Genomic DNA, 12,975 nt, shown 5'->3' on the forward strand with positions numbered 1-12,975 from the left:
ATCAAGAACGAGAATTATATGTTGTGTACCGAAGAAGAATAGATATTAAGGCTTCCTAAGTTAAATCAATGCGGAGTGCAGAGGTGCGAAGGAAGCTTCTTTCACACAATTAAAGCTCAACACAAGGAAAGTCCTACACAATGAATTTATTCAATTAAAACAAATATTAGCCAAGTATGAATTGCTTGGAAATGGGACATATTATTTGTTGAAATGTATAGGTGATTTGTGAAATTTATATAATTTAAGTGTTGTAAATTTTTTATAATGTGTTTAAAGTATTTATATATTTAAAAATACAATTTAAATAATTCAAAAATAATAAACATGTTTCAAACCATTAGACTGCATATCATTAGTAAAATCAAATGTCAGTGCCATTGTTAATCAACGAATGGGCAAATTTTGTTACGCAATGAAACTTAGCCTAGGCAACATGGGAATAGAATATATATATATATATATATATATATATATATATATATAACATAGTTGAGCACATATTGAGTATCTTCAACTATCATGGCATCCGTTGAAATTCCTGTAACATTAATTACTGTTCTAGGTTTCCTCTTAAGCTACTTGGCTTTGGTTGGTGTGACTAATTATGCAGGCTCAGGGAAGGGATCATCTGTCGTGGTTATGTGCAAGGTTTTTTGTGATACATGCTTGGAGGACAAGCTTTCTAAAAATGGCGAGACAAAAAGTCTAAACATACGAAAAAGTCTCTACACTCTTTGCACATAAATTTGATTGGATAAAATTATCAGTGTTGCAGCCAAGGGATTGGAATTACCATTTGAGTCCATATTTGCAATCCACAACTTCAAATTTTAGGCATGGAGCCAAGTTTGTTGCGACAAGCTCCACTGCTGATGACATTGATTCCTTCATCGCTCCCATCTCTCTCATTATTCAGATCAATGAGTTTAAGGCCAAGATTCTTTTATCTATTATGGTGCTATCTTGTGAGGAAGCTTTCATTGCGCGGAGTGTGGAGGAGAGAGAAAACTTTGCACAATGAAATCTCTTTGCACTCCATATGCAACAATGAAGAAAAAACCTTATTCCAGTTTACCACTACTAACCTAAAATATCTGGTATGCATTTTACGTGAGAATTTCAACTTAGGTATTTAACAAAAACAAAAAGGAGTGGGGAGTTTTGCATGCCCAATTGTCAAATTGGACATCAATTTTTGTTGTCAAAAGTGTTTTACAAACAAATTGAGAGAAACCTCTCCTCTGTATTTTATTCATGTCGCCTTCATCTGATCACATCGATCCACCTAAGACAAAAGCAAACAAAATATTATTTTGACAAGCAAAATTTTCACTTAATATGACATATCTGCAATGGCCATTAATAAAGAACATAAAATTTCTATCAACCCCATGAAATTATCAGTGCAGAGTTGGCAATAAAAGCATTCATTGTGTATAGGAAGCTTTCTCTGCACCTTTGCACTCTGCATTGAGTTAAAACCTCCATGTACCAATCCCTTATGATTTGCTTCTAAATTCCAACTATTGTAAGACAAACGTTAATGTCCAAAACCACCTTTGTAGTCGATGACACATGATGAGATGCAAGGGATGGACTTGGTTGGAAGTTGCCACCATTTTTAGTATCTGAAAATGTCACCCATGAACACATATCAGAACGTTGACATGATGAGATGTAAGGGATGCACTTGATTGGAAGATGCCATTGTGTTTAGTATCTGAAAATGTCACCCAATAACACATATCAGAACGTCAACATTATTTGTTGTATTTATAATGCTCACACACGATGCCAATTTCAGAGTTGTGGCATTTAAAACCAATAATGTGATCGAGCAATAATTAAATCTTTCACTTCATTGCATTTAAGTAATGAAGAGTGTGGAGGAAGCTTCCTCCGCACAATGAATTGTAAGCTTCGCAGAATTAAACCAGAGTTGCACGAGTAACTGCATTGGGATTTGCATTTGTATCTATCTTTCGAACAAACATAAAACAATTAGAACATGTGGATATCCAATGGACGATACAAATTTACAATCGAATGAAAACATGAAATATGTTTGACATTTAAAGATTGGAACACATACTAGAGGCACCTGGGAATCTATTAAATATGTAAGCAATTAATTTAATTTCCACATTATGTAATAAAGCAAGCTAGTACAAATGTCGCTTTTTTATTTTGAATAAGCGCCAAATTTGTTTTTTTATTATTATTTTCAACATAATTCAATTGTTTCCAAAGAGTTAAGCGTTGGGCACTTTCCAACGGTTCAGATTACACCCGCTTGGATCAACACCGTGAGAACGCACGCTCCTTCACCGCCCGGAAACAGAAATGGAAATTAAAAGTCACGCTCCTTCACCGGAAATGGAAAATACTTCACGGAAAATACACCGTGAGAACGCACGCTCCTTCACCGGAAATGGAAAATACTTGACGGAAAAAAGATAAAAAAAAACACCGTGAGAACGCTCCTTCACTTCACGGAAAATACACCGTGAGAACGCACGCTCCTTCACCGGAAATGGAAAATACTTGACGGAAAAAAGATAAAAAAAAACACCGTGAGAACGCTCCTTCACTCGAAAAGGGAAAAGGGCAAAGGGCAAAAAATTGGGTGAATCCGTCAGAACGCTCTCAGGCCTTCACCGTGTGGAACTGGAAATGTCACAGACGGGACGGTCATCGGGAGAAGGATGGGAGTGGAAACCCCCAGCCATCACAGCATTCGCGCTCTGGCCCGAGAGCCATCGTTCATCTTCCGGATTTTTGTGCTTGTCTGAATAGGAATCTACGCAGACTTTGACGTACAACCTATAGAACAGATCCTGTTCAAGTAAGGTCGTGCTTGTGAATGCCCACTCCACCTATTATATACGCCGCCTTCATTCCTTCGTGAAACGCATGTGGGAAAATAACGTTTCTGTTTTGCTTTCCGAACGTTGCAAAACTTCTATCCTTCACTTCCATTCTAATTCTATTTTCACTTGCATTCTTGTGTCTTCCGTCAATCGATTCGCTTCGTCCTCCCACATTTATTCTTCCACTACTCCCATTAATAAGCTACACGGCTTAGAGTACCTAAAAAGGTTAACAGCACATAAGAATAACACATGATTTAAATATAATTAGAAGTGAGTTCTAAATAGATATGGTTAGAAGCATTATAAGAAACAAAAATATCCACCACATTTTAGACATGGTATACAACATATATCATCATGGACTGTATTCGCATACGAAGAATGTAGGCATGGAAAAGTTTATTGATATACACTTGTTTTAAATTAAATTTTTATTTTTATTATTAGTATTAGAAATGGAAATATAAAAGAATTTGCCAATTCTCGTGAAAATTATCACTATTTATTTAGTTATCTATAACTTTCTACTCAAACTACAAGGTTATACCCATGATATTCAATCACAACCCAGTCTCATATGCAAACTTGACTTTTCAATAACACAAAAGTTTACAGTTAATACCTTTTGTTTTCTATGCATCTTTATTAGTATTTTTAAATACCTGATAGCATGAGTACCTTAAATTCACTTTAATGAATCTTTAATGTGCTCTTATGATGTGTGTGAAGAAAATGCTATTAAATGGCTAAGGGAAGAAGTACTTCGATGTTTTTATCGTTATTGAGGCTCTTTATAGTATTAAGGAGGCGTTTGGTCAGCTCATGTTATTATCGAGTCTTAATTTTTTTATTGTTTTTTTTTATGACTTTATTTTTCTATCTTACCTCGCTTTGGAGAATTTTGAGAGACTGATTCCCCTTTAGTTCTTGATTATTTGAAAATTTAGGGTTTCAGATCTATTGAAGCGGGTTCTTTTATTTTTTGTCAACAAAGGGGATGTGGCTTTTTGATTTTTTGTCATACAACATTAATCCCATCAAAGATGAGTATTGTGTGATGCTGTCCCGCTCGAAGTTTGTGATGTTATTTTAGGAAAACCTTTTTATGTGGAAACATCATGTTGTTTATGATTCTTTTCTCCTATAGTGTCATTGTTACTATGGGAGGTCATCTCTATAGGGTAACATAGGTACTTCAAACTACTACAATTTCATTAACTTTGGAAAAATAGTGCCCAAAAGTAATCTTGTAGACTGCAAAATTTATCCTCTTCATAGTTGAGTCAGAAGATGAATAGATAGTCAATGTGACCACCATAGCCTTATCATATGACCTCTCTACAAAACAAAATTAGGTGGATAGGATTGTAAATTCATATAGAGATACCTTTGCTTCACCTGTGATAATTCCTCTACTCTACTAGATAAAAAAAATCAATTGACTCAATACCTAGTGCTTCTTTATCTAATGGCCCAATATATAGACACTCTCTTTTGGAGAATCAAGAAACAAAATGTTGGATTCATGAGCTCATCCAAAAGGGCCACATTTAACTCAGCTTCTTGTCTTATAGGAACCCAATTACGTTAGTGTAGAAGAAGGATGGGACATGGATACTTTGTGTTACTAAGCTCATCCCCCTGTGGGAGCCCAATTATGTTGGTGCAGAAGAAGGATAGGACATGGATACTTTTTATTGATTATAGAGACCTAAACAAAATCATATCAAGAGAAGATACTCGATCTCTCAAATTGAAAATCTTCTTCTTCTTTTTTAACTAAAATGGTTGTGAATTTTATTTATATGTTAAGAACAGAGAGGGTCTTTGCCAAGGCAGCCCTACATACATGGTTGTAATCCTACTTTTGCTGCCTTTGGGATATGGCAGTTTCACAAATTATTGAAAGGACTTTCCCCATTTACATTTAAGATCCCTTTCATGAGAGTGCTACCTAAGTTCGCCATGCGATCTGCTTCCTTGTTGGAATTTCTAAGAATATGATAAAATTTATATGAATCAAAGCTCTGAAGAACCATCTTCAATCTGTCCATGATTTTGTTGAGTCCAGCATTGTTGAAATATTCCTCCTTGATTAGTTTTTTAATTAAAATTTCTTTGTCTCCAAAGAGTTGAATATCTTTGGCTCTTTTCTCTCTCGCAATGTGGCAGGCCTTAAGCAGCCCCAGAATCTCCACTTGATTGTTTGTTTTCTCACCAAGACCCTAGGCAAAAGAAACAATGGAGAGCCCTTCCATGAAGTAGATGATCCCACCAACGCCTGCGGCTCCGGGATTCCCTTTGGACTCTCCATCAAAGAAAATAGTAGTTAGATTTTGGGCCCTCCACCAGCTTTGAAAGATGTCATCAGTCTCTCTTTTTCTCCATTCCGGGTTTGCTTTTAGGGGTGAGATTCTGTACTTTTGGGGATGTGGCTCCAGGGCAAGCCACCTCTTTTCTACCGGCCTGAGCAAGGGGTCTTCCTTGAAATATTGCTATTGAGCTGCTTCCTATAGAAGGGCCTTAGCTTTTGCAGCAACTTGGGTCGGGAAGTGCTACATATCTTTGAATATCTGTTGATTTCTAGTTAACCACAATTTCCAGCATACAAATTTGGGCAGCGCTATCCAAACTTTGCGCCAAAAGGACTTGGGAGGGGTACTTATGGGGTAGCTGGCACTCCATGTCGCAAATAGATCCGAGACAGAGGTTTGCTGAGGGAAAGAGATCTGGAAATCTTGGAGACGAAGCCCCCATACCTCCTTGCCAAAATCGCAGTCCAGAAACAAGTGCTGGGCAGTTTCTAGATGACATCTGCAGAGAGCACATCTGTGAGGCCCTTCAATCTTCCTTTTTGCCAGATTGTCCCCTGTCAATAACTTGTTGTGTACCAAGGTCCAGAAGAAAAAATTTATTTTTGGGAGAGCTAACGGCTCCCAAACCTGCTTCCAAAAGGCGGGAGTATGGTGGTTGTTCCTAGATCCCTGAAGAGTCCTATATCCCTCTGCTGAGGTGTATACTCCAGACTTTCCCCATCCCCATCTATCCTTCTTGAATCTACTGACAGGAGTGGCATCTTCGAGCAGGTCCTCAAGCTGAATCGATTGGTCTCTTAGGCGCTCTAGGACTCCATGGAAATCCCATATTGTCCATTCTCCACGGCTGTCCCAGCTTGCTAGATCATAAACTCTATTTACTCCTACTCGTTCAAGCCAATTTCTGAGCTCAGCGATATCTTATCTTTCCGCCAGCAGTTCTTTTCCCATAATTCAGTCTTTCCATAAGTGAGTGGACTTGCAATTTCCGGGAATTCTGTACATGTGTTTTTTAAAGAACTCGTTGCTCTTACAACAGAGCCTCCATACCTGCGAACAGGACGTTGTAGACTACAGTTGCATTTTGCTGAGCGCTTCTTTATTTGTATATATTTGAGTGTAAAATTATGATGATTGGATGGGAGGGATCGTTGATTATTTTCCATAATAGTTTGTCGCCCAGCGATTTGTTAACAAGGGAGGGGTCCCGAATTTGAAGTCCACCCTCATCAATTGGCCTCTTAACCATGTCCCAATTAACTAAGTGCATCTTTTTATCGTTGCCTTTCTCACCTTGCCATAGGAAATTCCTGAGAAGGGTAGCAATCTGATCTATGACATGTCTGGGGGCAAGGAGAAACGTTGCCTAATAAATGGGCAGAGCTGACAACTAAGATTTAATTAGAATGGTTTTGCCACCTTTTGTTAACTAGTATCCTCCCTAGGCAGCAATTTTGGATTTGATTTTGCTGATAATGTGAGTCCATAGAGACCTCTTGTTCACCCCTGAGGAAATGGGAAGACCAAGATATCTGAAGCTGTCCCATTTGGCCTGACCTTTGAACCCAAGGATCTTCTATATATTGGTGATCTCTTGCTGTTCAGTGTTCCAATTGTAGATTTTGCTTTTGCTCTCATTGATAAGAGCACCAGTCACCCTGGATAGGATTGTAAATTCATATAGAGATACCTTTGCTTCACCTGTGATAATTCCTCTACTCTACTAGATAAAAAAAATCAATTGACTTAATACCTAGTGCTTCTTTATCTAATGGCCCAATATATAGACACTCTCTTTTGGAGAATCAAGAAACAAAATGTTGGATTCATGAGCTCATCCAAAAGGGCCACATTTAACTCAGCTTCTTGTCTTATAGGAACCCAATTACGTTAGTGTAGAAGAAGGATGGGACATGGATACTTTGTGTTACTAAGCTCATCCCCCTGTGGGAGCCCAATTATGTTGGTGCAGAAGAAGGATAGGACATGGATACTTTTTATTGATTATAGAGACCTAAACAAAATCATATCAAGAGAAGATACTTGATCTCTCAAATTGAAAATCTTCTTCTTCTTTTTTAACTAAAACGGTTGTGAATTTTATTTATATGTTAAGAACAGAGAGGGTCTTTGCCGAGGCAGCCCTACATACATGGTTGTAATCCTACTTTTGCTGCCTTTGGGATATGGCAGTTTCACAAATTATTGAAAGGACTTTCCCCATTTACATTTAAGATCCCTTTCATGAGAGTGCTACCTAAGTTCGCCATGCGATCTACTTCCTTGTTGGAATTTCTAAGAATATGATAAAATTTATATGAATCAAAGCTATGAAGAACCATCTTCAATCTGTCCATGATTTTGTTGAGTCCAGCATTGTTGAAATATTCCTCCTTGATTAGTTTTTTAATTAAAATTTCTTTGTCTCCAAAGACTTGAATATCTTTGGCTCTTTTCTCTCCGGCAATGTGGCAGGCCTTAAGCAGCCCCAGAATCTCCACTTGATTGTTTGTTTTCACACCAAGACCCTAGGAAAAAGAAACAGTGGAGAGCCCTTCCCTGAAGTAGATGATCCCACCAACGCCTGTGGCTCCGGGATTCCCTTTGGACTCTCCATCAAAGAAAATAGTAGTTAGATTTTGGGCCCTCCACCAGCTTTGAAAGATGTCATCAGTCTCTCTTTTTCTCCATTCCGGGTTTGCTTTCAGGGGTGAGCTTCTGTACTTTTGGGGATGTGGCTCCAGGGCAAGCCACCTCTTTTCTTCCAGCCTGAGCAAGGGGTCTTCCTTGAAATATTGTTGCTGAGCCGCTTCCAATAGAAGGGCCTTAGCTTTTGCAGCAACTTGGGTCGGGAAGTGCTACATATCTTTGAATATCTGCTAATTTCTAGTTAACCACAATTTCCAGCATACAAATTTGGGCAACGCTATCCAAACTTTGCGCCAAAAGGACTTAGGAGGGGTACTTATGGGGTAGCTGGCACTCCATGTCGCAAATAGATCCGAGACAGATGTTTGCTGAGGGAAAGAGATCTGGAAATCTTGGAGACAAAGCCCCCATACCTCGTTGGCAAAATCGCAGTCCAGAAACAAGTGCTGGGCAGTTTCTAGATGACATCTGCAGAGAGCACATCTGTGAGGCCCTTTAATCTTCCTTTTTTCCAGATTGTCCCCTGTCAATAACTTGTTGTGTACCAAGGTCAAGAAGAAAAAATTTATTTTTGGGAGAGCTAACGGCTCCCAAACCTGCTTCCAAAAGGCGGGAGTATGGTGGTTGTTCCTAGATCCCTGAAGAGTCCTATATCCCTCTGCTAAGGTGTATACTCCAGACTTTCCCCATCCCCATCTATCCTTCTTGAATCTGCTGACAGGAGTGGCATCTTCGAGCAGGTCCTCAAGATGAATCGATTGGTCTCTTAGGCGCTCTAGGACTCCATGGAAAACCCATATTCTCCATTCCCCACGGCTGTCCCAGCTTGCTAGATCATAAACTCTATTTACTCCTGCTCGTTCAAGCCAATTTCTGAGCTCAGCGATATCTTATCTTTCCGCCAGCAGTTCTTTTCCCATAATTCGGTCTTTCCATAAGTGAGTGGACTTGCAATTTCCGGGAATTCTGTACATGTGTTTTTTAAAGAACTCGCTGCTCTTACAACAGAGCCTCCATACCTGCGAACAGGACGTTGTAGACTGCAGTTGCATTTTGTTGAGCGCTTCTTTATTTGTATATTTTGAGTGTAAAATTATGTTGATTGGATGGGAGGGATCGTTGATTATTTTCCATAATAGTTTGTCGCCCAGCGATTTGTTAACAAGGGAGGGGTCCCGAATTTGAAGTCCACCCTCATCAATTGGCCTCTTAACCGTGTCCCAATTAACTAAGTGCATATTTTTATCGTTGCCTTTCTCACCTTGCCATAGGAAATTCCTGAGAAGGGTAGCAATCTGATCTATGACATGTCTGGGGGCAAGGAGAAACGTTGCCTAATAAATGGGCAGAGCTGACAACTAAGATTTAATTAGAATGGTTTTGCTGCCTTTTGTTAACTAGTATCCTCCCCAGGCAGCAATTTTGGATTTGATTTTGCTGATAATGTGAGTCCATAGAGACCTCTTGTTCACCCCTGAGGAAATGGGAAGACCAAGATATCTGAAGCTGTCCCATTTGGCCTGACCTTTGAACCCAAGGATCTTCTATATATTGGTGATCTCTTGCTGTTCAGTGTTCCAATTGTAGATTTTGCTTTTGCTCTCATTGATAAGAGCACCAGTCACCCTGCAATAACTTTTCAGCACATTGTCGAAAGCTTTTGCTATTCTGGTGGAAACGCCTCCAAGGAGCAGAGAATCGTCCGCGAAGAGGGCATGGTTTAGAGGAGTTGCTGCATTAGAAGGTTTGAGCCCCGGGAGGGAGCCAACGGTTTTTTCAGCTGCTATCTTTCTACTGAGAGAGTCGGCCATGAGGATATACAGGAAGGGAGAGAGAGGGCATCCCTACCTGATACCTCTCTGAGCTTGGAAGAAGTTGGTTGGATGACCGTTGATGAGGGGGGCAATCCACGGGGATTCATAGCATGCTTTAATGAGCTGGATAAAATGTTGAGAGAAACCAAAAGAAAGCAAAACTTTGCATGGGAACAAGTGATTTACTCTATCGAATGCATTCGCCATATCGAGTTTGATCAACATACCTTTCTCACCCCGCTGTTTTCTTGAATGGATGGTCTCCTGAACTTGGATGACGTTGTCCATAATATATCTGCCTTCCACGAATCCACCTTGAGTGCTGGAAATCAACTTTTTTAGCAGAGGCTTGAGTCGATTTGCTAGGAGTTTGGCTATGATTTTGTAAGAAGCATGACACAACGAGATAGGCCTGAATCTTGCAAAGGTGTCTGGATTGGTTTCCTTAGGGATTAAAGCTAGATAGGTGGAGTTGATTCCTCCTCCTATCTTTGCTTTTCTCATAAAACCTCTAATCATTTTAAGGAGATCAGTTTTGATAACTTCCCAACAGGATTGATAAAAATGGATTATGAATCCGTCAGGCCCAGGGGCCTTATTGGCTTCCATTGACCAAATTACTTTGATAACCTCCTCATTTGTAATGGGTCTACATAGGGCTGTGTTTTCATCTGCGTTAATAAGGAGGGGAATATTGGATAGAAAGTCAGAGACTTCCTCTTCATCGCCTTGGATTCCATTGTTGTATAGATTCTTGAAGTGGGCTTCAACAGCGACTTTCACCTGGTCGAAGCCTTTGCAGACTTGTCCCTCCAAGGTTTTAATTTCTGCTATATGGTTCCGGGACAGTCTAGCTCTGTATTTTCTGTGGAAGTAAGAAGTGTTCCGGTCCCCTGCCTTTAACCATAAACTTCTAGACTTCAATCTCCAGTATTCTTCTTTAGTTCGGAAGGATTGGTAGGTGGATCGTTGTGCTTTAACTTCCTTGTCCAAAAGTTCTGCTGTAATACCTTTATTCTCCATTTCCATTTGCATTAAGTGCAGCCTCTGAACTGCCTCTTTTCTTCGGTTGGTTGGATTGGGGTCTGGCTTTTTTATCCACTCCTTCAACGCATATTTCGTAGCCTTCAACTTCCGTTCCCAGATGTAGCTAGGGGAGCCTGTGATGGGTTTGACCCATGCAGCTTTCACTGTCTCAATAAAGCCCACTTTCTTGATCCATAGAGGGCTGAATCGAAAGGGAATGGGGTCCAGATCTTCTTCATATTCCAATAGAAGTTGTATTGGCTTATGATCAGAAGTCAATTTGGGCAAGATTTTTGTGATGGCGATCTTTTTGTTCAACAAAAGGGTGCTTTGGACCAGAAATATGTCCAGCCGGGCGGAGATATGTTCCGGCCCAGCACGATTATTTGACCATGTATACAGCCCATGGACTGGAGGGAAGTCTAAGAGGTCCCAATTCTGAACGAGCTCCTCCACCGTGGCCAGCATGGAGTCTCTGGTGCTGGAACCTCCCCTCTTCTCTTTTGGCTTCAGGACTATATTTAAATCTCCTGCTATGATAATATTATTTGGGGAATGTTGTTCTAGATAAGATGATAAAGAGTACCAGCATTCTCTTTTTTCTGCATAATTTATCGGAACATACAAATTGAAGAGAGAGACAGTCAACTTACTAACTTTGTGCATCAATTTAGTGTATATCCAATGCTGATTTTCTTGAAAATTATTGAGTTGGAATGTGCTATCTGACCAAAGAGTAGCCAATCCTCCGGAGGTGCCCCTTGCATTGACTGCCTTGCTTGTATTTTTATTCCACTCTAGCCTGCTAATATCTAGAAGGGAATGCCCTTCAATCTTGGTCTCTTGGAGCATGAGGATGTCTGAGGGTTCAGCTTTAAGAAGATCCTTGACTGCTTCTAGTTTTGCAGGGCTCCCCAGTCTTCTACAATTCCAAGAGACGAACTTCATTATTTACTTAGTGGAGGGGTGGGACCTCCCTTGGAAGGTCTCGGCCTGATGTTTCGCCCAATGGACATTTCTATTGTGGCTTGGCTCCCTTGGGTTTTAAGTCTTTCAGCCTCTTCTTCTCTCATTTCTTTACGGGATTTTCTTCCAGCTCTTTTAGTAGGGCGCTCATAGACTTCATCCTCCGAAGATCCTGAGCTTTCTATTGTTTTTTTCCTTGTAACTTCTGCATATGAGGGGTTGGACGGGCTGCCCTGTGAGGCTTCGGTCTGCTTTTCTTTCTCACCTTCTTTGCATGGAGGGGTGCTTTCTACATGCACCAGGTTTTCTTGCTCCGGATCTATTGGGTTGATCTGTGTGCTTGTTGTCCCTTGTACGTTTGCTTCATCTTCTTGGTTGGGCTTGGAACTGCTTGGAATTCCTGTCATCTTTCCTTTGCTAGGACCGTTTTTTGGGTGTGTTGTTTTCTGGACTAGAGTCCATTGTTCCTCTTTTTGTTTGTCTGGTTGCTCTTCTGCCTTCTTCTTGCAATACTTCGCGAAGTGTCCATGCTCGTGGCAATGTCTGCATTTGAACGGAAGCTGCTCGTAGTCCAGTTCTTGGACATGCACCCAGCCTGCAACTGTTAGTTTGATTGCTTCCGGTAACCCCTCCTCCAGATCGACTTCAACACATATTCGAGCGCATGTATACTGATCTTTTCTTGCAGCTTTGTCGATGTATTTACCTAGCGCATTGTCGATATTTTCAAGGTATTTTTGATTCCAGCCGTGGAGAGGCAGATGGGGAAGTCTAACCCATACTGGAACTGCGGAGGGGACGTCCTGGGAAGGATCGAAGTCTGGGGACCATTTATTCAGATACAGACCCTGTGGTCCCATAAAATATGGGCCATTTCTGAAGATTAAGCTTCTGCCTTCCGAGTTTTCAAACACAAAGACAAAGTATCCTTTCCCAACAAAGTAGCTTTTCACACCCTCTTTGATCAGGGGCTCCAGTTTCTTTGAGTCCAATCTTCTACTAACTTTGGAGAAGGCCAGAGGCCTGTGAACTGGCCGATGAGGCCTCTCTTTGCCAGATTCAATGCTGCTTTACACATCTCTTCTTTAGAGAGGGCCACTGAGGGGATCTTGTCCATCCTCTTGATAAACTTTTGTTGGGCCACCGATGGGGCTCTCTTCGGGCATGCTTCAACCAGTGCTTGGAACGCCAAAACCTCCGAAGGAGGAGAGGGCAAACCCCCGTTGGAATCCATGATCTCTGAGGGGCGCCTCAGGACTGAGCGCAGGCGCCTCAGGACTGAGCGCAGGGGCGCAGCAGCCACAAGAGCGCGGGATGAGCTCTCTGCGG

The 12,975-nt window shown here is 40.8% G+C and overlaps 1 protein-coding gene and 1 non-coding gene across 2 annotated transcripts in view; both read right to left on the reverse strand.

Annotated features, from left to right (window-relative positions):
• LOC149176132 (uncharacterized) overlaps nt 1-11,628 on the reverse strand; it is a 129,732-nt gene extending 118,104 nt beyond the window's left edge. Inside the window, exon 1 of the mRNA XM_089421354.1 lies at nt 10,276-11,628. Coding sequence (XP_089277480.1) covers nt 10,276-11,628 — 1,353 coding nt within the window. The remainder of the gene's footprint in view (nt 1-10,275) is intronic.
• On the reverse strand, nt 2,633-2,858 carry LOC149176133 (small nucleolar RNA U3). The gene has a single exon (XR_016258950.1). It is a non-coding gene; the product is annotated as a small nucleolar RNA U3 (small nucleolar RNA).
• Nucleotides 11,629-12,975: the final 1,347 nt, after the last annotated feature.

This window comes from Pinus tabuliformis, chromosome 4_1 (assembly GCF_031772625.1).
Source record: "Pinus tabuliformis cultivar Carrire ecotype Pingquan chromosome 4_1, CPIR1, whole genome shotgun sequence".
Lineage (NCBI taxonomy): Eukaryota > Viridiplantae > Streptophyta > Pinopsida > Pinales > Pinaceae > Pinus > Pinus tabuliformis.